The sequence below is a fragment of the Dermacentor silvarum genome, chromosome 6 (assembly GCF_013339745.2).
Source record: "Dermacentor silvarum isolate Dsil-2018 chromosome 6, BIME_Dsil_1.4, whole genome shotgun sequence".
NCBI classification, from domain to species: domain Eukaryota; kingdom Metazoa; phylum Arthropoda; class Arachnida; order Ixodida; family Ixodidae; genus Dermacentor; species Dermacentor silvarum.
In genome coordinates, this window is record NC_051159.1 from 143,895,321 (window position 1) to 143,917,545 (window position 22,225).

A 22,225-nucleotide genomic window follows, 5' to 3' on the forward strand; every position below is an offset into this window, starting at 1 on the left:
AAGACACAGAACATATGTTTACGTGCGTTGGGAGGAAATGGAATGTTGGACAAAACCATCCATACCAATACATACCAGATGTTCAATTGTGGGTATTTACGGAGGCCACGAAAGCAACCACGAAAGCGTTTACTGCGATGCTTTTCGGAAAATATGTCACAGTCCACTTATCCTTCCATTGAAAACGTGCCATATTATGTTCTCGGGCTACGCTAACCCCCTCATGCGCTCTCTACAAAATCACTTCGCCATATGCGTGTCTCCTGAATGTTCTATGCAATGGCGTATGTTTTTGCTGCCTAATGAAGCCCTCCAAATTATCTCTCTTGTGCAATTTGGCGTTTAAGAATGTACGTTATGTCCCTCTGCTGCTAATCAAAAAGCAGACACGTAGAACGCTGCGCGAGTACGCGTCGCCCTGTTACTTGGGTGTTCACACGAAAACATTCATAACCATTCGTGTCAATATTACAGTTTGCAAGCTAAAAAAATGATCTGTAGCTTTTACCAGGAAGATGCGGAGCTGTCCATCGACTTGACTGTGAGGAGCAACCACTGGCAGGTCCGGAAAGGGAGGGGGGGGGGGGGCAAGCCCCCCCCCCCCCCTCGAGAATGCCAGCCATTCAGCGCTCACAATACAACAAAGCAGCCCCCCCCCCCTTTCTTTCCTGGATGTTTCGATGAGGGCTCCCTCATGGAGCCTGCCCTGAATCCGCCTTTGGGAGCAGCAAGGTCCTCGCCAGTACGTTAACGAGGAGGATTTTGGCGCGACGCTTGTGCGCGCTTCCCTTCATCCATCTTTGCTGTTAACACCATGCTTTTGTTGGTTTGTTTTTTTGTACATGTGATGTAAATAGATGTTTCGTCGGCCAGTTTTCTCCGTCGCAGCCATCGTTTTTTATACTGAGTGATCTCTATGAAGCTTTTCGTTTTTGTTGCACTTATTTCGCGTAACAATCATTTTATAATATATGGCCAGGTGATACGATGGTGCTCCTAGTGCGACACGTGCAAGGGCTGTCAAGCTTGGCCACTCGCGCATAACCATGCTGCAAGAAAAAAAATTCACCGATTGTCTATCGTGAGCACTTCACATTCTTGATTGCAAAGCAATTGGCCAATGGTGACACTTCGTCCTCATCGATGCAGCAGAGGATATTCGCAAAAAAGAACGGGGTGACGAAAAATGGGGAAAATAGAAACAACGAAGACGGAATACAGTGTTTTAGGCCATCATGTGCACCCCCCTCTCCCTCTAAAGAAATTTAAATAAATTCTCGGATTCTACGTGCCACAACCATGATCTGATTGCGAGGCACGCCCTATAGTGGAAGACTCCTGATTAAGTTTGACCACCTGGGGTTCTTTAACGTGCACCTAAATTCAAATATACGAGCGATTTTGCGTCTCCCACCTTCGAAAGGTGGCCGCCGGGGCGGGAAGGCAGACCCGCGACCTCGAGCTCAGCAGCGCAGCACGGCAGCCACTGAACGAATGCGGCAGGTCATCAGTGTCCCCATGCAGCTTCTGGGTTTTGGAGAGCATGAAGTTTTTGTTGTTTCCGTAACGGGTAAACGGCTTTTCTCCGGTATCTCTCTTCCACGCGCAGGAACGATGCCATGATGAATAATTCCCTATAAAACTGTTATAGTATGCAAATAGAAGTTGGAAACGAAATAGGAATGTCAGTGCTTTTTTGTTGAGTCATCCATACAGCCTGGGCGGTGTCTTTATTCCCATCATACATTGCATGGCTATATGTTGCGCCATCGTAAAGGGTGCATAGAATGTGAAGGCAACGAGCAGCCTATGAACAAAAGCAACATGATAAGACAGCGAAATTAATGCTCAAGCATGCAGGTACGTAAAGAAGACTCGAGTAAAAAGAATGGCACTCTTGGGCCGCGAACGCACAGTGATCAGCGATTGAAACGCGATGCCCGCATCGCATGATGACAGGGACTTCTTGCGCCACCGGTGAGCGCTCTGTGATCGCTGGAGGAGCAAAATGCAGTCGCAATACCTTTACAAAGCCTCTCGCTTTCATGGGATACTAAAATGCATCAACTCGGTGTCCCCAGTGCTCACCGGTGGCGCAAAAAAAAAAAAAGAAAAAGAAAAAGCGGCCGGCCGCGTCACACGCTCCGGATAAAGCGTTTAAATCACTGAGCACTGTAGAAGCTTTTACCTTTATACATTCGGTATAAATAGAAGCCCTGCATTACAGAGCTTAATTTATTCTGCAGTCTCGGCAGATTTTTCGGCGACGTGGTAAGCGGTCATGGTCTGCCGCAAACTGCATCGTTACACAACGGCTTCTGATACGCTTCCTCATCCATTTATCCCCCCTGTGAGTACAGTTTTCAGCGTATTTTGTAATGGTTCACTTAAACTGCGCAATATATCGCGAGAAAAGTAACGCGAGCAGGCATGCGCACTAATTTTGCGTGTACTGGCCGGAAGGCACGATGACAAGTTCCCGAGAAAGAAACTTACGCAGCCCATTACGAGGAAATGACCACTACGGTGCAGAGTTAACGTTACCACCGCCAGCAATAATAGCTGAGAAAGGTACCTCAGATGAATGCGTTCAAGGTTGTTCGTTTTTTGTTGCATGTTAGAAATATGCGCCCTTTACTGTAAGCAAATCAGTTACACAATACCAGGAGTGAACATCGCGCAAATATAGCACAAACTCTTTTTTTTTTCTTCTTGATTATGGGGTTTCGTGTGACAAAACAACGATCTGATTATGAGGCACGCCGTAGTATGAGGACTCCAGATTCATTTTGACGGCGGGGGTTTCCTTGATGTGCATCTACACCTAAGTACACGGGCATTTTTGCATTTCGACATCATCGAAGTGCGGCCGCCGTGGCCGGCAAACGAACCCGCGACTTCGTGCTTAGCAGCACAACGCCATAATGACATTAACAATTTGTAAACCAAACACAATCAATCATCTGACCCCATTGTGGTTCTCTGTTTTTTTTCTTTGTGTTCCTTTGTTTTCCTTTGGTTGACCGTGTTCGCAATCTTGTCGCTAAGGGTGCATTTTCTGTGACTTCCAAAGGCACTCAAGAATAACTACTAAGTGTGCTCGATACCGCTAGGCCACGATACCTTTGTAAAGCTCTAACTGCACTTCCTGTGATACCCGCCCTTTTCATTGAGGTCTGAATTGTTGCAACGCTTGGCTTTCTGCTTTTTTTTTTTTTTTTTGCACTTCTATTTTTGTTTAACCCTTTATTGACGAGTGTTGCATGCCTACATGCAACATACCAGAAAAACATTTTTTCTTGCCGAATTTCGGTATTGAGTACGAAGTTTTTGGCTAAATGTCATCGGCCAACACTGAATGACAGGCACCAAACGTCATTTGTTGGTTTAGAGCAGGAACACTGGACGAGATAGAAGAAGTTTGGCACGTGACTCACTGTCTGTTGAAAGCAAGGTCGGAGGATACTGGCTGATGCAATATATCCAGCTACAGTGGTGTCACACGTGATGTAAAACAAATGAAATGTACACCTATGGTTCACATATGATAGGAGCTGTCTATACGAATTGAAAACAAAGCCTTAGGTGGCTTGAGGTGAAGCCCACTTCCAGTTTGCTGCCTGGGGTTTCCTCCTCTTGTTGAAAACATTTCCGCAGAACTTTTTCTGTTTGTTGATTATGCTTATTCTTGGTGTGTTTTGCACAGTTAGGTAGAAAATAAACATTTTGGGGTATTTATATGTCTCCTCCTTCAAGGCTTTAATAATAATTAGAAAAACGCTTGCCTTAATTAGAAAAACGCTTGACGGCCAGCCAGGTTATACGTCAAACTTTCCGCAGGAATCTACTGATAATAAAACATGGTACGTAGAATTCGCATACGCTGAAGAAAGACACCCTTTCTTTTGGAGAGCTGCGTACCCCAACTTTTCCTCACTATGCAAGGCTTAATGTCTCCCAGCTCACGCAAGCCCAACGCGCTGGCTCTGAAATGGGAGCAATTACGGGTACGTCGTGTTGACTGGGCTACATTTGCTTTCTGCAGGAGTCGCAAGAAGCGGGCTCACTGGACGCGGAAAACAACAACTTGACCTTGCAGGCACTCTTCCCGCAATTAGCAAACTCGAATTACCGTCGCCTTTCAGAGCTCTTGATGCTTGCTGCATGCTTTGCCGCTGCGCCATTGAGGAAGTGTGTAAGAGATGTAAAAGAAAAGGAAACGAAAGTTCGGACCAATAGGACCGGTGCATGCCGCTCGGTGCTACACGCTTCCACGCTTTCTGATAGCTTTCAAGAGCCTGCAACTCTTTAACCATGCATACAAGAGGCTCCATTCGATAAATCTTGGTGTCACCTCAACTTCTCTGAATTGCACTTACGTTGCAGTTGTAATTTTATGCATGATTACGCAAGCTCCTGAGAGTTTCGTTAACTTCCTCGTACACTCGCTTAGCCTTGACCCACACAGCATAGAAAGTATACATATAAAAAAGAAGAAAAAAAAAAGAAGGCAGTCTGAATGCCACAGCTGTGATGGCAATAACCTTGACTGCCCTTTGGGCGGCCGAAAGAAGTCAGTAAATTTCGCGGCGGCTTTTGTGCGGTGCTGTCACCCGAAGACCAAGAAGCTGAGTCAGCGGCCGACGACGGGTCACTCCATGCGCGGTGCCGTGGGCGTATGAGCGGCGCTGAAGCGGTGGTTACGAAAGGCGCGGAACTTCACCGCACCGGGTGCAACTCTGACCGATAACTGCGATCGCGCATACGCCTACAGTTGTATTTCATACGTCGACGGCGAGCAATTAATATATTGAAAAGCTTTTACGACGTGAAGTTCTTACAATTTGCAAAGAATAATGTTGCAGGTACGAAAAAAATCCGGATGACCACACACGGAAATAATTATTGTCGCGAATTCAGTGTATAAAACTCATAATAAAATAGCTAAGTTTATTTGAACCGAAATACAAAGGCAACAGTTCATTACGCGAATCTATTCAAAGCTGATAATCGAGCTGGTTGTATAAGTAAGGCAGTACTAGTACCACAACACTAAACTACTTAACGAACAATTATTTCGGTTTACAAAACGATGTACTAGCTCCAACCACCAAAGACTAAATTCAATCGCTATTACGGAATAGTCTGCGGTGAATTGACACGTAACGGCCGTACTTCGCGTAAACAATTATTGAGCACCCTCAAATTATTATCACCCTAAAATAAAACAAACCATTTTAATATGATATTTGCATTTTTTGTTAAAACTGTTATTTAAACCAGGTAAATAATGGGCTTCGACTTGTGGGCAAACCAGATCTCTTCTTCACGCTCAAATAATTCCAAGTGAAATGCCTATTCTAGCTTACAAACAACAATTTCGCTTACATCAGTTCTCTCTCTCTCTCTCAATATCTCTTTTCTGCATGCTGCTGTCTACTTCAATTACGGTATTAAATTGCGCAAAACCGGCAGAAGATAAGAGTATTCAAATTCTGAAAAGAAAATTTAATTATCACTTTTTTTGTCATGTAAACAGTGTGAACTTGAAACCTCTCAACCTGCAGGGCCATTCATTAGTCATCCATATTATACGCAGGCAAATATTGCCGTTTATCAACATCATTGGAATAAATTTCGCGTTATAGACCTGTGCGCGAGCATGGTGAATATGAACCATTTTGTAGCGCAGACAACCAGCACCCCAGCGAACTGTGCTGTAAGTGACTTATCAACCTTCTGCATTTCTCAAAATAAATCGACCCAGGCATTGCATCACCAATTAAGAGTCATTCTTTAACGTTTCGTTGCTGCTTTGCACATAGACTTTAAAATATACTCAAGGGCCTGAGTAAAGTGCTTCTATTCAGAAATGCGCAAAGCAAGGCTAGCACAAGTGGTGAACTAGCGGTTCTCAAAATTTCCACATATCTTTTGAAGGATCTAACACAGTCACACGGTATGAGCATACCTATCGGAGGTGTAACTCTTTCAGCTGAAAACGAAGAATTTCCAACAAAATGCCGGCATCGGCAGGATGTTTTTTAGAGCACATCCGTTATTGATGTGGAGGAGAATATCGCCTTTAATACGTCCCGCTGCGAACGTCCGCTCTAGATGTTGACAAAATTTCATTTTAGATTGCCGCTGCAGCTACCACAGTGACATCTGAGATAAATGTTGGGCATGTGAGAGGTGACGCATTACACTGTGCAGTGTGCAGTCATGTGCGGTATTCAGTAGCCTGTCATCTTGAAAGTACCGGACTTATCAAGATCAGCCTTGGTAAGAATAAAGCGTGTCTTGAAGGAATGACGGCAGAGGAATTTCAATGTTCTAGTTTTTTTTTTTTGCGGGTGGGTGGAGGGACGCCGCCTAAAGTGATCATTTGCCGTTTGCGAACTATAAGGGCGCATTGAGCTGAAACAGCATCTGCTGAAATTTAGACTATCGGCATTTTCGAACATTTGGTTGCACATGTACGGGTGACGCAGAGAAGCGAGATCAGAAAAAATAGCTGATTAATGGAGTTAAAGCACTCTAAGAGACGCCATAGTTCAGGGGTCCTGATTAATTATGATTATCTGAGGTTTCTTTAAAGAGTATACTGGCACATTTACGACCAATCATTATTTTTGCTTCGTTAAATTAAGGTTCAGTATTTCTAAACTATAGAAAATATGGGTAGTGGAAAGCATGAGGGCGCTCTAAGTAATATATTATATTATTTTTGCTAAGACCTTACTTTTGGCTTCGGTACCTCGGAGGTGTATGTGTCATTGCGACATGAAATACCCACGCACTCCATTCCTGCGATCGCACAGGTAGCCACACGTGAGCACAACCCCAATGAGAGACGCACTACTTTTTTCACTATATAGTAACGTCATCATACCTAGCTTTATTGCTGCACAACGTTTGCAGATTTTGCTTAGCGTCATGACGTCACGATGAGGTCAATGACGCCAGGTGTGGTGTTTGTATTCTACTTTAGTATTTTAGTATCAAATTAAGGTGTCTTTCAAGCCTTTCCCAACCTTAAAACTTGCAAAGTGTTCTCCTTTTAGGTGGGAGAAGCCCCAAGAGGCCTGTGATAGAGTTTCCATAACTTGTAAAGTAGGTATCAGCCCTCCTTTAATGTGCATCTATGTACAAGAACATTATTACGTACCCCCTTCCCTTGAAATACAGGCCGCGAATGAAGACAATCAAGCCAGCGATCTCGGGCTCAGCAGTAGAACGCCTTATACACACTGGACTACAGCAGAGTGTTAAGCCGCAAATGTTTTGTGTGGACAAATTTACATGATCAGTATAAATTCAGTGATCGTGTCAGTAGAGATTAACTGAGTTTTTATTACCCAGAGTTAATGTTCTTTCAGTGAACTTGGGACGCCGCAGATTGCGGACTCTATTTATAGCGAAAACAGAACGCGTCGATAATGCGTGAGGGGAGAGCGCATCTCGTGCGAATGGACGCAGCAGCGCCATCTATGTCCCTTATGAAGAACAATGGATTCCCACTTTTGCCACCAGGCAGCCGTAGTCGCTATCGATTCCGCGCGGGAACTGCAGACGCTTCAGTTGCGAGGCACTCGAAAGCATCCTCCCGGGACCTCTTGTGCATGATATCGCACGTTACATTCAATTCATTTGAAAAATGAATTCGAAAGGGATTACGTAAACTATTCATTCTGGACGCAAAGTCAGTTAAATTCATGTGAAACTATGTGAAAGTGATTTAGCTATGTTCTTGTCGTCCGCCTTCGATAGCTTTCGCAATAATTGGTTTTAGACCACTGTGTCGTTACGCGCAACGAAAAGCACCCGTGAAACGCATTTCGGATTTCACGATATGTCGTTGAAAATCTGGGATGCAACGTGAACATACCAACCCAGTACACGATTAGAAATCCGCATCTCTGCGTTTAGGCAAAGAAAATTGCATTTTTCATCATGGCAAGCAACAGTAGACGGTAATTTTGTCAACATATACGGACACGATGCTTTAGGCACCAAATCGTGGTACGTAATTTTTTTTTAAAGGAGGCTTTCTCGCGTCCGTAACATGATAAATAATTGCAAGCGACATGAAAAATGGTGTCAATGGGTTGTCTTGAGGTATCATGAGAATATATGGCAGTGTAACGTTTCTTTTCTTTTGTTCCAGACACGGAAAGAAAAGCAACATAATTATGCTTCTATGCTTTCTGAAAAATAGGGCGGAATATCTTGTTTTTGAACATCAGTAACTGAATCACCTCGTCTTTTCATGTTACTTGCTCAATAAAAATCTGAAGAGTCACATGTGCACATATTTACAGTTTGAGTACGTGTGGCAAATTCTGCTGAAGTCGGGTGACAATATTAATCTTCTTTCGCTTACTGACGGTGCACCGGTTAGGCTAGAATGTATTTGTAGAGTGTATGTAGAATGCAATTCTGAAAGTGCATAACGGACATACGGGCACGCGTTTGATAAATTTTATTGGATTACCTGAAAGCAAGCGTAGACGTTACACCAATATGCAAATGCAAGAAAAAAACGCTGAGAGTAGGAGTGGGTGGAAAGGACGGTCGTAAAGAAATTGGAAGGGAGACCTTGGAAAGACACACACGTGCATGAAACGCAAGTCATGAGCACAAAAAACGGCAAAGCCGTGAGATTTGAGACTTCAAGCATTGCGCACCGTTCTAGTAAGACTTTGTCGTAGTTACAATAAGGCATAACAAGACAAAGGTTCAGAGTAAGATGGAGACTTGAAATGGTGAATTGCATTCGACAAAGCTATAGCTTCCAAATAATAAAGTTTGCACTTCCACACACACTCTTCATTAATCGAATGTTACGTCCGAGTGATTGCGCCTTGTTTTGCAAAGGCATGTGCTTAGTGTTTGTGTGTGTCTTGTCTTTTTTTATTGAACTGTTAATATTATATTCTTCTGTATTAGTCTATACTAGAAAAAAGATTAAGTTTGGATATTATTTTTGTACTTTTTTCATCGCTTGCTTCCCAAGCTACAATGAATATGTTCTCGCTGTCGTGTTTTTATTTATGTATTTTTATTTCTTTTTTGAATTTCCGGCCTTGTTTTGCTTCTTGATGCACTTAAGAGTATATTGTTACGTGTAGGACATTTTTCTGCCTTATCTTTGCTGAAAGGTGGGGCTAGCCGCACTTCGTTTCAATCGCAGCCTGTTTTGCCCTCCTTTAACACTACAGTCATTTATTTTTCTGTGTCCAAACAATGGTGGCAATGTCTTAACTATTGCGGCGAAATAACTCCAAACTCAAACTCAACAAGCGGGTCTCTAGCTATTGACTTGACAAGGAGACTTTTTCGAGACCTCGCTTGCAGAGACGTCCCTTGCACGACTGCTGTTGATCGTATAAGAAAACATGACGCTCAGGACGCAAGACTCACCTTCGACGATTAGGCCATCGGATCGAGAACACTGCAACGTTCCATTTACGACTCTCCACGAGTACGTCAGGCACACTCCGTCTGCAGATTGTATACAAAGAAATGATAGATACATCGTCACGAATGAGAATGCTATTCCTTGGTAAAACCAGGTAGAAAAGGTTACATGATATTAAAATTCTAGCTTATGTGCACTGCAAAGAACTGGTATATTGGGCAATGCCACAAATGTGGGAATTGCTGAATGCTGTATATTGAGAAGAGATAACAATGAAATTACATTGTGTGTTTACGTCGAAAAGTGAAAAAAAAAATACAATAGAGAGAAAAGTGAATCGCCAGCCAATTTTATAATACGCAAAAGGGAAAGCGCACAGTTTATGTGAACTGTTATTTAAAACATTCTGCTACCTTCCCGAAAATACTACTTTCTCTGACTTCGCAAAATTGTTACATGAATGTTTCGGCGATATCTTAACCCTTAAAATAAGGTTTCTTTTATTGCACGCATTCTGTAATTTCGTTTTACTGCACCAACTTTTGTGCTAATTATTCGCCCTCCATTCTATTTAGCAAGTAAAACTTGCAACCTGTTTAATATGCTTAAGAGTATAGGCATTGCGCGACACACGTGGCATTCCTTTCAGCGAGATCTGATAACAAAGAGCGCCTTCGAGCGTACCCCAGCAAGGCCTTGTCTGAACCATTTCCATGGGGCAGTAGCGGCTGTCGCCAGTCTTCGAAGGAACCATGACAGCTCGAGAGCGCGACGTCTGACCCACTGAAAAAAGAACATGGCAACATAGCTGTTACTTCACCTGAATGTTGACGGAATAAAGCAAGGCGTCAAGCGGAGTGGCCGTTTCTCTAAGACTGCCTCCATAAAGCTGTTCATCAAGTAGAACTGACATTGGTTTCATGCTTCGGTACTTAGGCTTTAAATTGTATACTTTGCTCTACAATATATTTTACCGTAACGTTTCTCTCCCCCCTATCCATTAGTCATGTTATTCTGCTTATTCTCCATTGCTGCTCGACAGATAAGCTGTCCGATGAAAAGTGAGACAGTCGCGATACCTGCGACCTTGTCATTTCTCAACTTTATTATTTCTTTGTTTCCTTCGGATTTGCAATAAGTTACTACTAGTACAAGGATGTGGAAAAATAATGTAATGCGACTATTCATTATATTTCCACATAACCAAGTGCCACCATGTCATCTATGGCGCTCTGTGTAAATAATGAGTATAAATGTCAAATTTATATATGAACTTTTAAAACCCCCTAAAGCCGCTGATTGCTTCTTCCTTTTTCATGCATTTAGCGGTCTTGAAAGATAGATTAAATGCAGTCTCTCTTATGTGTGAAAACGTTGTCCGTTGTACGACACAACCATTGATAACCAATCGCAAAGTGTTGATTTAAGAAAGGTGCGTCTTTGTTTTCTCTGAGTAATGTTATTCGCGAGAGAGTATTATGTGCCGCGATAAAGTGTTAGCAGTGCTATTTCATTTTTTTTCATTTTGTGTTCTTGCAAATGGGAGTAGGTATTATCAGCCTCGATATTATTATCAAACGCCTAATGTCGCTGGTAGTGCGTACAGTATAGACCACTTATAACTTAACCGTTTATAGTGCAGAACTGGCTCCAACGCGGCCTTTTCCGACTCCCGTTTACCCTCCCATAGAACTCCATGTATACGCATACCGCTTACAGTGCAGCCGCGTGAGGCGAAATACCAATTATAATGCGGCTTCCGCGCGCTGGCAAGGGCGGTAGCGAGCACGCTTCTCAACGAGGTGCGCCCACCGATGGGAGAGGAGATCAACGAGGGCGATGCGGAGTAGGAGCATGAGACGTGGAGCATGAGACGTGGAGAATGAGTCCAAGGGCGATAAAACCGTCGCCGCGCGCCGTATGCGCGAGTGAAAGCGCGCGGGGGATGTGCGCCTTCACAAAGAGCGAACGCACAGCGCGCGACTTCCGTCGCGCGAAAGGCCGTGGAGGTATGGGAGTGAAGGAGGGGGGGGGGGGGGGGGGCGACTAAAGGGCCGACTAAAGGGGCCGCTGTGCTTCGGCACCAAATGCGTATCTTGCAACCGGGCGCAAGGGTAACTGGCGACGCAATCTCCCACGTGAAAGGAGCAAAGCGGGAAGCAGCGCGGGAGGGAGGGAAGGGGTGGGGGGAATCTACTCTGACAACAAATGCGTTCTTCTACTTTGCGCCTGCGCCGGCTTTCGGTGTTGTCGCGCGCACCGTATCTTGAAAGAGCCCTGACCTTTGTATACGCTGTGCCTTACGCCGCTCAGTTTCCGTTGAAGCGATAGACCGCACGAAGTTTCGCTCGCTGCGGCGGCCGAGCTTCCCCACGCCCGCGTATTGACAGTGGTTGTCTGCGGTCATCGAGTCTATTCATGTTTGCTTGTGCGCGTTGACACCACGCTTGTTAATTCAGTTAGTAAGCGAATATGTCAAGTTTATGCAGCCGATAAAACTACTATCCCTGCTCCTTATAGGTCGCTACTAATTTGCTATTCCTATTGATGCTTCGCCTTTCGGGCGAAACTGAGACATTTTTTAATTATTACTTTGTCTACTTCATGCGAAGATCGTGGGTAGTTGGACCTTCCAACGTTCGTAAATTTACACGGATGCAAAACTCCCAGTCGCACGCTTCGATTCTCGGATACGCGCGGCTGCTTGGCCTACATGTTTTGCAAACCTGCAAGACTTGAAAATCGTTGTTTTGGTTATAGTGTGGTACCGCTTATAGTGCAGACATCCCCACTGTACATACAAATATATTATGACATGTCTTGTACAAGACGCAACAGCAAACGAACCCACCCCCGTGTCAAATTTTTGTTTTCTCAAAATTTCAAACCTGTCAGACATAGCAAACAGCCTATTGTTTTTCCCGCAAAGTAATCATGTATGCAGTGGTGCACCCTTTACAGGAGAAAACGAGGAAAGACGCAAACGCTGCCGGTTGGGTGTTGCCGATTTTTCCCATTCACCTGTCGTTGGCAAATGGGAATGCTTGCTCGAATAATTGAATCAGTAATACCCCAAGGCTCTCCAGTCATACCACGTAAAATAACTGAGAGCGCTTAGATGTAAACATAAGCAGCTGCCACACACTTTATTTGATTGAACTAAAGTGAGCTAATGTGAGCTTCACGCTACTGAAGATAATTCCGCCCGAAATCCTAGAACATTTCGATAACTACCACAATAAGTTCGCCTTCTTGGAAAATGACACTGTTGGCCGGCACCAACTTTGAACGTTGTCTACATGTTCCGTAAGTTCCGTGTAATGTTGTTTTATAAAGCTAATAAAATCAAGCACTCACGAATTTCGCCGGTGTCGCAGTTTCTGTTGCACGGTGACCAGTCGGACCAAGGAAACAAAGAACAACCTTGCGGGCACGGGACGTAGCACTCTTCTTCTGTCTGCGACGAAAAATAAAGGATTCAAAAATTGTTCTCGCTGCTGCCGAGGCAAGGTTGAATTACTTTACGCAAAATCTCAACACGTGCCTGCAGAGCATATTTAAGTACCAGAATTGAAAGAACTTTTTTCTAACACATCTCTAACCAGATGCTGCCATTTTATGGCAGAAAATCTGGTAGTGGCCTAAATTATGAACCTATAGGCTCCTACTACGTAAACACTCTGTTTTAGTGTCTGTTTATCATTATCCATATTATAGTGTATTGTTATATTGTTATATTGTACAACGCCAGCACTTCAGAAATAATTCATTGCAAATCACACACTATATCTGAAGTTGTGAAGGCTCTCAGGTATACGTTGAAATCCTCGTCTTGGGGTGAATGTCTAATAAGTTAACTCTTCACATCTTCTTCAGCGATTACTACTCCATGTTTGTAGACACAAATATAAACTCTGGGATCTGACTACGGGTTGAATAATGTGGTCACAATATACACAGCTCCCCTGGAGAATGTTAACGTCCCTAACGTAGACCTAATTCTTTAGCAACGTTTTTACCACACTTAAGTGTTTGCTGCCTTCAGGCAAGGGAATAATGCATTGTGGTTTAGTTACCTGAACATCATTTCCAACGACGAGCCAGTCGAGGCCGAGAAGGCCTCCTGCATAGGAGGTGAAGTTGGCAAGGTGGCAGAAGCTGTTGTCTACCAACACACCATCAGATCGACGACATGCTACGTCACGTTTGCGGACGCCGAATCCACAGTCTGCTCCCTGTGCAGAAAGAGAGGCAGAGAGAAAACAGCTGCCCACCGACTTAAAGAAAGTGGTTCAGGGGGCAAGATTTTGTCACAGTATGGTTGACTTATCCTATGCAAGAGTTTTTTTCTTGCTCCTGTGCATTTTAGCTGTCATAATTCAGTCGAGGTGTTTAAAAAAAAACTTTATTCATTAAGTTGCAGCAGGAATTCCGAAAGCATATCCTCGTAAATCATTTATCTGCCAGTAGCTTTTGCAAAATGCGGTACTATACACACAAGAGCGGCATAACGTGCTTGTGTGCAGTTCTGTATGCAGTGACAGTAGGGCCGGCGAAATGTAACCATTTTTAAGGCGAAAGCCTTATATGTCTCATCAGTTAGACGACCACGACCAAAAGGTTCAAAAAGGCTATGAACCCTCGACCATAGGTGGGAGTTGAACCCTCTGCCTAACTGGGAATCGAACCCATCATCTTGGGTGGTAATTAAGGCGAAGTTACTTAAGGCACAGGTAATTAAGATACAGTTAATTAAGGCGCTCGAATCCACTACCTTGGGTGGGGGTCGAACCCTCAACCTTTGGAATTAAGAGGGATGACTAAGCGAAGTACGCTAAGCGAATTAAGGGGGATGACAAAGCTAAGTAAGAGGATGAGTAAGTGACTTAAGATGGATGACCAAGCGAAGTAGATTAAGCGAATTAAGGGGGATGTGTGCGTCATGTGTCCATCTTTAATGCATCGGCACTTCGGCTTTCACCCTGAAGTCGTCTTAGGGATAACATAAAAAACCCTGTGAATTTTATTCCAATTCTATTCTTTTTCACGCTTCACCGGTGGCCTTAGCAGCGCTGCGCTCACGTTATCCTCGGATTTGGCCCGTCGTGAACGGTGGATGTTTAAAACGAACAGAACCAAGTGAAAGCATTCAATATATTATATCGACGCTGTATCTGTTCAGTTGAACTTCTTGCACTCGCGTTATTCATTTTTACTGGAAACATGGATAAATAAACTTCACTACATTCATTTACTACTTTCTGTCATGGCAAAGTGGCTTGCTTCAACAAACCTTACCAAACCACTGAAATTGTTTTAAAGCACATATATCATACGTATGAATCCTTGTCAATTGAACCTGACAACTTCCTTAATTTATTATCTGGATATCTCGTACAGAAAGAAAGTCACTTACATGAAGTTCGCATTGAGACCATCCACCTGTTGACCAGTAGTAGCAGGGAGTGAAAGTACAAGGCTTTCTTTGGGTGAGACTTCTTGGACAGGGTCTTCCACTGTCGGTAGCATTTTGAATCACCTCGCGGTGTCTGACCTGCGCTCCTGAAACGAGAACTATGTATCACAATACAGACAACGCAATTTATCAGAATATTACACGTGAAGCTGTGGTTTATAATGCTCCCGAAGTGTTATTTTCAAGAAATAGTGACAAATAAAAATTAATTTAAAGAAGTGCGGCAGAATGCGGACTTATGATTCGAAAGGATACCATTGTAATTGTACAATCGAGCTGTAATAAAATAGCTGTTAGAGTCACGAATCTGTAGCCAACTCTAGTCATTTAAAGGTACAAATCCATAAGAAGTCCAGTCTTCAAGAGCTAGCGTTCAGGCACAAACTGGGGTTTTAAGTTTGAGGTTCCTCCCAGAGATGGCTGGAATAAATTTATTAAAATGAAAGTGAGAAATGCGATATGCCAGCCTCAGGCCTGCTGAACATGTTGTGTAAACTCTTCTGTGTAACATTAACTTAACCTGCTTTGCAAAATGCTTGCAATACAATGCACAAAATTAAGTATGTAGTGCGAAGTAGGTTATATAAATTATTCAGTTGGTGTGTACGCGCACACGTCTAAACAACTGTTAAGCTTCGACAGACATAAATGGGTAAAACACACAATATAGACATGTGATTGAATGTTAGAAGAAAATTCACAGTACTAAGATGACTAAAGATGCAGCTGACTTCTCATTACTCCCATGCCCACCAGAGAAGTCATTAATCATGCAGCCAGCCATTACCACTTGTTGCAAGATTTCACGTTCGTAAAAATAGTCATTCTGTTTCCCGCTGACTTCGCACACACAACTTAAACAATGGATGCTCACCGAAAGTTCCACAGGGCTCACATTCCGTTTGATCCCATTCTGACCAGTCTGAGACCTTGCAGTCGATGGGACAGGATACGTTGCAAGCTGTCTCTAAATGTTTTGTTGATGGCTTAGTTTTCTGCAAAATTTTAGTAAAGTAAGACTGTAACAAAGAACTGCAGGGTTTGCATACAAAAAATGAACGCAAAGCAGGAAATAAAAAAAAATATTTATTGCGAATATGACATTAAGTGCATAATGTATAATCAGAGCAAGAATCATTCCAGCATTTCCGGAAGTCAAATAATTATGACAAAATGTGGGTGAATGCACCATTAGCAGTGGATAAGATATCACCTCAAATCTAACGAAATATACTTACATCTTGTCTGCCATAAGAATTTCCTACCGTTTTTGCAAATTGGCTATACTTAAGCAGAATTAAAAACAGCAAAGTCACTTCAAGCTCTGTATGTTGTACAAAATGCTTCATTTTAAGTTCCTTTCCAACAACGCTCACTCAGATTGTCTGACGAGCAATTAGAGAATCGACTTCGAACACGGATTTCCTCAGGCAAACGATGATATACACTGCGCAGAATGCTATATAAGGAATGATTACATCCAGCAATGCATGTTTTGCAGATAATATGTGTATGTCCGTTATGATAGAGCTATTGTGATATTTAAAGTAATGCTTGTAATAACGAAGCGGAGTTTTCTACTGCTAAAATAATGTAGTTATGTCCATAATTGTCCGAAAAGAGATACAATTACACAAGAATAAAATCTGCGAAAAAAATTTATATACAAGCTGTCTGCCATATCATTAACCACTTTTGCCTATAACCGAAGTCAGACTCTAATGATTACTAAAAGGCCTTCCAAATTACGACTCAGTTTTGAGTGCCCCAAAAAAGACATGCTTTCACTGTTTAATATCAACACTAAAGAAAATCAGCGTTAGTGTGCGAGAGGATTACAATTTTCATTTGTTAGTAACAGTGGCCTCTTTTCTTAAGGCTGTTATAAATGCGTGCGTAGTTATCGTTCAAATTAACCTCTTCAGTTCAATTATAATTCTGTGTACTCTTTGGACGCTTGGCTGTCTTTTGTATAATGAAAGCGCATGTGTCATGAATTGAATCGTCCTATCAGGTGATTCGGCACTCCTGTGTAATCTTGCTGTGTGTATGGATCTATTGTGTTTGCTGTTGTGGTTATCCACGCAACCAGTCCTAATAAGAAATGCGGCATGCAAAAGGAATACGAGGACAGAACTCGTAGTGGGGGAAGCAAAAGTGGTACGTTGGCCTTTGAGGGGTTCATCCCATTGTATACAGGGTGAACCCCTCAAAGGCAAACGTATTACTTTTGCTAAGTTGAGCTTGATACTCCAAAATTCTGGTTTAAGCACAGGATAATTAATTCAGAGTCGTTTTTGATATTCTGGAGTTTGATATAAGTTGTGGATAATTCAGCAAACCCATTGCCAAATAACTGCAAAAGGAATGCGAGGACAGAACTCGTAGTGGGAGAAGCAAAAGTGGTACGTTGGCCTTTGAGGTGTTCATCCCACTGTATACAGGGTGAACCCCTCAAAGGCAAACGTATTACTTTTGCTAAGTTGAACTTGATACTACAAAATTCTGGTTTAAGCACAGGATAATTAATTCAGAGTCGTTTTTGACATTCTGGAGTGTGATATAAGTTGTGGATAATTCAGCAAACCCATTGCCAAATAATTCATCCCTATACTAATCAATTCATACTGAAGTAAATTTTCATTACCTTTTTTGGCGTACGAATGTATTGTGTATGGCCAGAATAAAAGTGAACAAGTTCATGTTTTCCTTGATGTGCAATGTTGTGAGGTCACACATTCTTTTAGTAGGCCTTTCCAATTTCATTTTTTTTTTCACCAGACGTCCTTTTTTGGTGAAATAAGATAAAAGATTGTCTTCTGTTATATCGAGGTGCAAATACATGGTGCAACTAGTACTCCTGAAATCAACGAAAATAGATGTGCACACAGCATAGCAACTCATTACAGACGCGCTTACCGGATCGCAATAATTGTAGTCCACACGCAAACCATCCGAGTCCCTGACGCAGTAAAGTGGCATTTTGGACACACCACCGCCACAAGGAGAACCGTCGCTGACGATACAAGAACCTTGCGCTCCCAGTTCCCAGTGGTGCTTCAAACAGACGTCCGTCTCCACGAGACGGTACGGACAGTGCCTGCCGTGCTTCGGTGATCGAAGAACCCGGCGAGTGCGGTTTCGCTCGGTGATATTAGCTCCCGTCGTGGGGTCCTGGAAACAGAGAGGGAATAACGTTATGATCAGTATTTATGATGAAATTGTCAATCAGAAAATTGTAGGCCATTGCGAAAAATTTACGATCCATCTTTCTGTTTCTCAATAAGTGCTACGTAAATGTTTTTTTTTTTTTCAAGCCCAAAGAAACCTGTAAAAGCACGCTACACACCACAAAGAAATGCCGCACGGACTTCTTTGCGTTTTGCGGGTTTATTTAATTCTTGGAAAAAACTTTTATTTAGCAAGTATTGGCCAACAGGGAGATGGATCGAGAATTTTTGATGATGGCCTACAATCTTCTGATTTACAATTTTGCTCTGATTATAATACCTGAGAAGTTAACGATTTAATAATAATATGTTGAATCAGTAAATTGAATTTGTAATATTTTCATGAAATAAAGCAAATTATTATTATTATTATTTTTATTATTATTATTATTGTTGTTGTTGCTTTTGTTGTTGTTGTTGTTGTTGTTGATATTATGTAATTAGGCGAAATACAAAAAATAGCCTAACTTACTCCAAGCTGTTGGCAAACAACCTCATCTTGGTTCTGTCCAGCTACGTGGCACTCACATATTTTGAACTTTTGGCGCAAGTTACGTGGGACACCCTGCGGGCTGGAAAATGTTTTTGGTTTATTTATGTCCAGTACTTACGAAGCAATCCGTAAAGCAATGACCGCTTTGGAATTGATAATGATTGGAGCATAGCGCATGCGTACCATATAATCAACGGTTCGTCGAAACATGCTCTGGCGAGGAGCGAACATTGTAAGCAAAAACGAACACTTGCCAAAAGCAGAAAAAATATTAAAAAATAACCTGGATGTTTCGGTACTCGTACGAGTGCCTTGTTCCCGATGTAAAGAAAGTACAGAATACCGTCGTTTAAGTAGTGACAAGATTGCGCATGCTTCTTGAATAAACTTCTTGGGTATTGCCACGTGTCCAGTTTAATGTGTGATCAGTAGAGTGCTTACAGAGGGATACAAGTAAAGACGGGAATATAGTGATTTTTCGGTGGAGACGATTTGCACTTATTTGTATTCTACGGTGGGATCCGTGTCAGCAACGTGTTCGGCCAATGCATTAGAGGCTATATGCCGTTTGGTCACGCCATTCTAATATTGTCTGAGACGCTGTTTAAAATTTCCGGATTCCACGAAGTATAATGCCTCACAGTCTCCGCACTCTATCTTGCAGGCTGGAAATCAGCGCAAATCATCGCCACCGAAATATCACTATCTTCCCGCCTTTTACTAGAATCCCTCTGCATAAAATCTACCGATCGCACACTAAACCGAACACGTGGAAATATGCCAGAACTATACGCAGGGAGCATGCGCAATCTTGTCACCACTTAAATAAAGGACGGCGTTCTTTACTTTTGCTCCATCGTGACAAGGAGCCCGTAAGGGCCCTGAAACGTAGTTTTTTTTTTAAATCTTTTTTTCATGCTTTTTACGAGTGTTCTTTTTTTTATGACAGTGTGCACCATATGTGCGTGCGCATACCTAATGTATCCATAGAATTCTTCACTTTCATGTCGTAGTTACACTTGCGTTTAGCTTTCAACAATTCACAGTTATGACAATGCGAATGGAAACCTATGCCTCCTAGAAACAGGACTAGCATTAGTTGGCTACATTGCACTTGACGCTAGTAAAGCTTAAAACTATGTTCTTCAGTGGAGAAGTGGCGCGTATGATTTTATGTTTACGCAGTAAATGTTGAGCGCCAACAAATAAACCAGTCGCAGCTAGTAAAGTGGCTCACCAAACACGATGACCATTCGGACCACTCGGAGACCACGCACTCTCCCGGACAGTGCAATTTGCACACTTCGTTGTCGTGAGGCTTCCGCAGTGGATCGCATTCCTCTTCGGCCAGTTCTTCGTAAGGGTCACCGTTGAGTACAGACATGCACCTGGGGTAACAACAAGAAGAAAGAGACATCATTTCTACCCGCCAGTATGGGAGTTCAGAGAAAGAGTACCGTACAGCGTGAGAACTAAAGGATTTCGCTGTTACAATTTAATATTAGGCAACTGTGAGCGGCTCGCTTAACGACACTGACTGCTTTATGCTACTAGTTCCTTTGATTACGGTAGTTACGCTTCATTCTGTCAGGCCTAAAACGCATTCATGACCTCTCCTTTCGGCTATAAGGCTGGAAGGAATGACGTCTATCGCCTAAATAACAAAATTTGTAGAAGATCCGCGATGGTAGCCATGCCAAGCAAGCTGTAAAGATACTTTTTATTTGAGTACTCAATGCTTTATCAGTGGCCAACGCACGACAGCAGCGCCCAAAGTAGAATCAAGATAAACAATTGAATACTTGTGACACCGGTGTTTAGCCGCGTGGGCGCATATGCAGGGCAACAAAGCTACTTACCACGGTATACCATATTAAATTATAGCATAACATAACAGGAAACAGTATATTTTATACTCAAACGTGCACAATGGTCATTTTAAGCACAATGAGTTAATCAGTTGCAGAAACAATTGTCACTGACAAATATTTATTGAGAATAATGCATTTCTACATCATTTCATAAAACATCACACGACAGCTAAGTAAGCATTGTAACCTACCTAAATGTCACGAAGTCGTACAAAGGAAACAGCTTCGGCGGGCTCAAGAAAAAAGAAACAAGTTCGCAGTTGAAGAAAAAATTTACGTAGACCGATTAACGAACCAGAAACTGCGGTTTTTCTAGGACATTTGTGCTACAATTTGAGCGCTCCAGAAGGCTCACAGACGGTACCGAGTGAGGCCGAATTAATTATTAACTGCAATAATGGAAAGTTTGGAATGACTGAGTTAGTTTCAGTTGAGTGCAAGTTATGAAGCTAGAGGACTCGACACCGGAACTAGGACAAATTTTTGATCAACTGCTAAGTTTCTTTTCGAATTTATTGAAATGATGAAGCGTACGCATTTGGGCTGGTTGGTTCATGACTGAGCGGAAACAGTGCTGTTTCTTTTCAAATATTGAAATGGGTCCTATCGAATTTTACTGCAGTTAGATGGATGGTAACATTTACTTACATGATACTTGATTCGCTTGGCCAAATTGCGGCCCATAAATTTCAGTAACTCATGACACTGATCCTTACAACCGGGACGACTGATACGTGAGAGCGAGAGAAACGGTACTTTCTAAGGGTTTTCCTGCAGCGAACCAAACTTACAGAATTGATCTTGTCCTTACTCCTTCAACGCCACACGGGAGCTTCTTGCTCATGTTCAAGGGTCGGCAACGGGTCCAACCCGATGGGAGCCAGATATTGCGCCCGCAGTCCATGAGGCATGTGCCGGTTTGAATTTCCTGCAACAAAACATTAAATTATGGGGTTTCACGTGCCAAGACCACCATCTGATTATGAGGCACGCCGTAGTGGGGGCCTCCGGATTAATTTCGCCCACCTGGGGTTCTTTAACGTGCACCTAAATCCAAGTACATGGATGTTTTCACGCACAGTGACTTGCTCGTATGGGAGCTGTGAGTTTACGTACAATCAGTCCTCAAGAGCAGCTAGATTGCCTCAAAAGAGAAAGCAATTAGAGACGCATGACTTGACGGTAGCTAAATAAGAACGAAAAAAAAAAACTACTAGTATGAGGTAGCATCCTTAGGTTGTTGTGATTGTGACGACTCGGCCTATACCCTCATTTGTCAAAGTGATGATTGTATACTTCGCATGTTTTTGCGAATTCGTGCACACCGTAACGCAATCGCTTAACGCACCTCCAGTTTTCTGTTACATACCTCCAAAGTGATTGAGGTCCGCTATAATGTTCTGTAAAAATGCATTACCGATTGTGAGATCTAACCTCTGTCTTCCAGCACAGCATCCCGATACTTTAACCATTAGGCAATTATCGCATGCATGCTTTTCTCCACGCACGAACGCATGCATGCGTGCCAAAATTTATCCTTCAAACATCTGGCATTTCCGTCACGTGTCACTTTCTTGTATTCGTGAGAGCTAGCGCTTTGAAATGACACAGCGTTAGATTTCACTGCTTTCGGGATCGGGCGACGTTTTACAGCGTAAGCTGTTAGGGGCTCATTCCAATAGCCGTTTCGGTTTGCGATGACGTCCGCCGCCGCCGACTGCGTCCGGCCAA

General features: G+C 42.8%; 1 protein-coding gene across 1 annotated transcript in view; it reads right to left on the bottom strand.

Annotated features, from left to right (window-relative positions):
- LOC119456938 (thrombospondin type-1 domain-containing protein 7A-like) overlaps window positions 1-22,225 on the bottom strand; it is a 197,922-nt gene that overhangs the window by 140,624 nt on the left and 35,073 nt on the right. The window contains exons 12-20 of the mRNA XM_037718757.2: window positions 21,286-21,422; window positions 19,861-20,011; window positions 17,820-18,074; window positions 15,775-15,895; window positions 14,841-14,986; window positions 13,501-13,659; window positions 12,782-12,881; window positions 10,109-10,207; window positions 9,427-9,507 (exon numbers count right to left, since the gene is read on the bottom strand). Of these exons, the coding sequence (XP_037574685.1) occupies window positions 9,427-9,507; window positions 10,109-10,207; window positions 12,782-12,881; window positions 13,501-13,659; window positions 14,841-14,986; window positions 15,775-15,895; window positions 17,820-18,074; window positions 19,861-20,011; window positions 21,286-21,422 (1,249 nt within the window). The remainder of the gene's footprint in view (window positions 1-9,426; window positions 9,508-10,108; window positions 10,208-12,781; window positions 12,882-13,500; window positions 13,660-14,840; window positions 14,987-15,774; window positions 15,896-17,819; window positions 18,075-19,860; window positions 20,012-21,285; window positions 21,423-22,225) is intronic.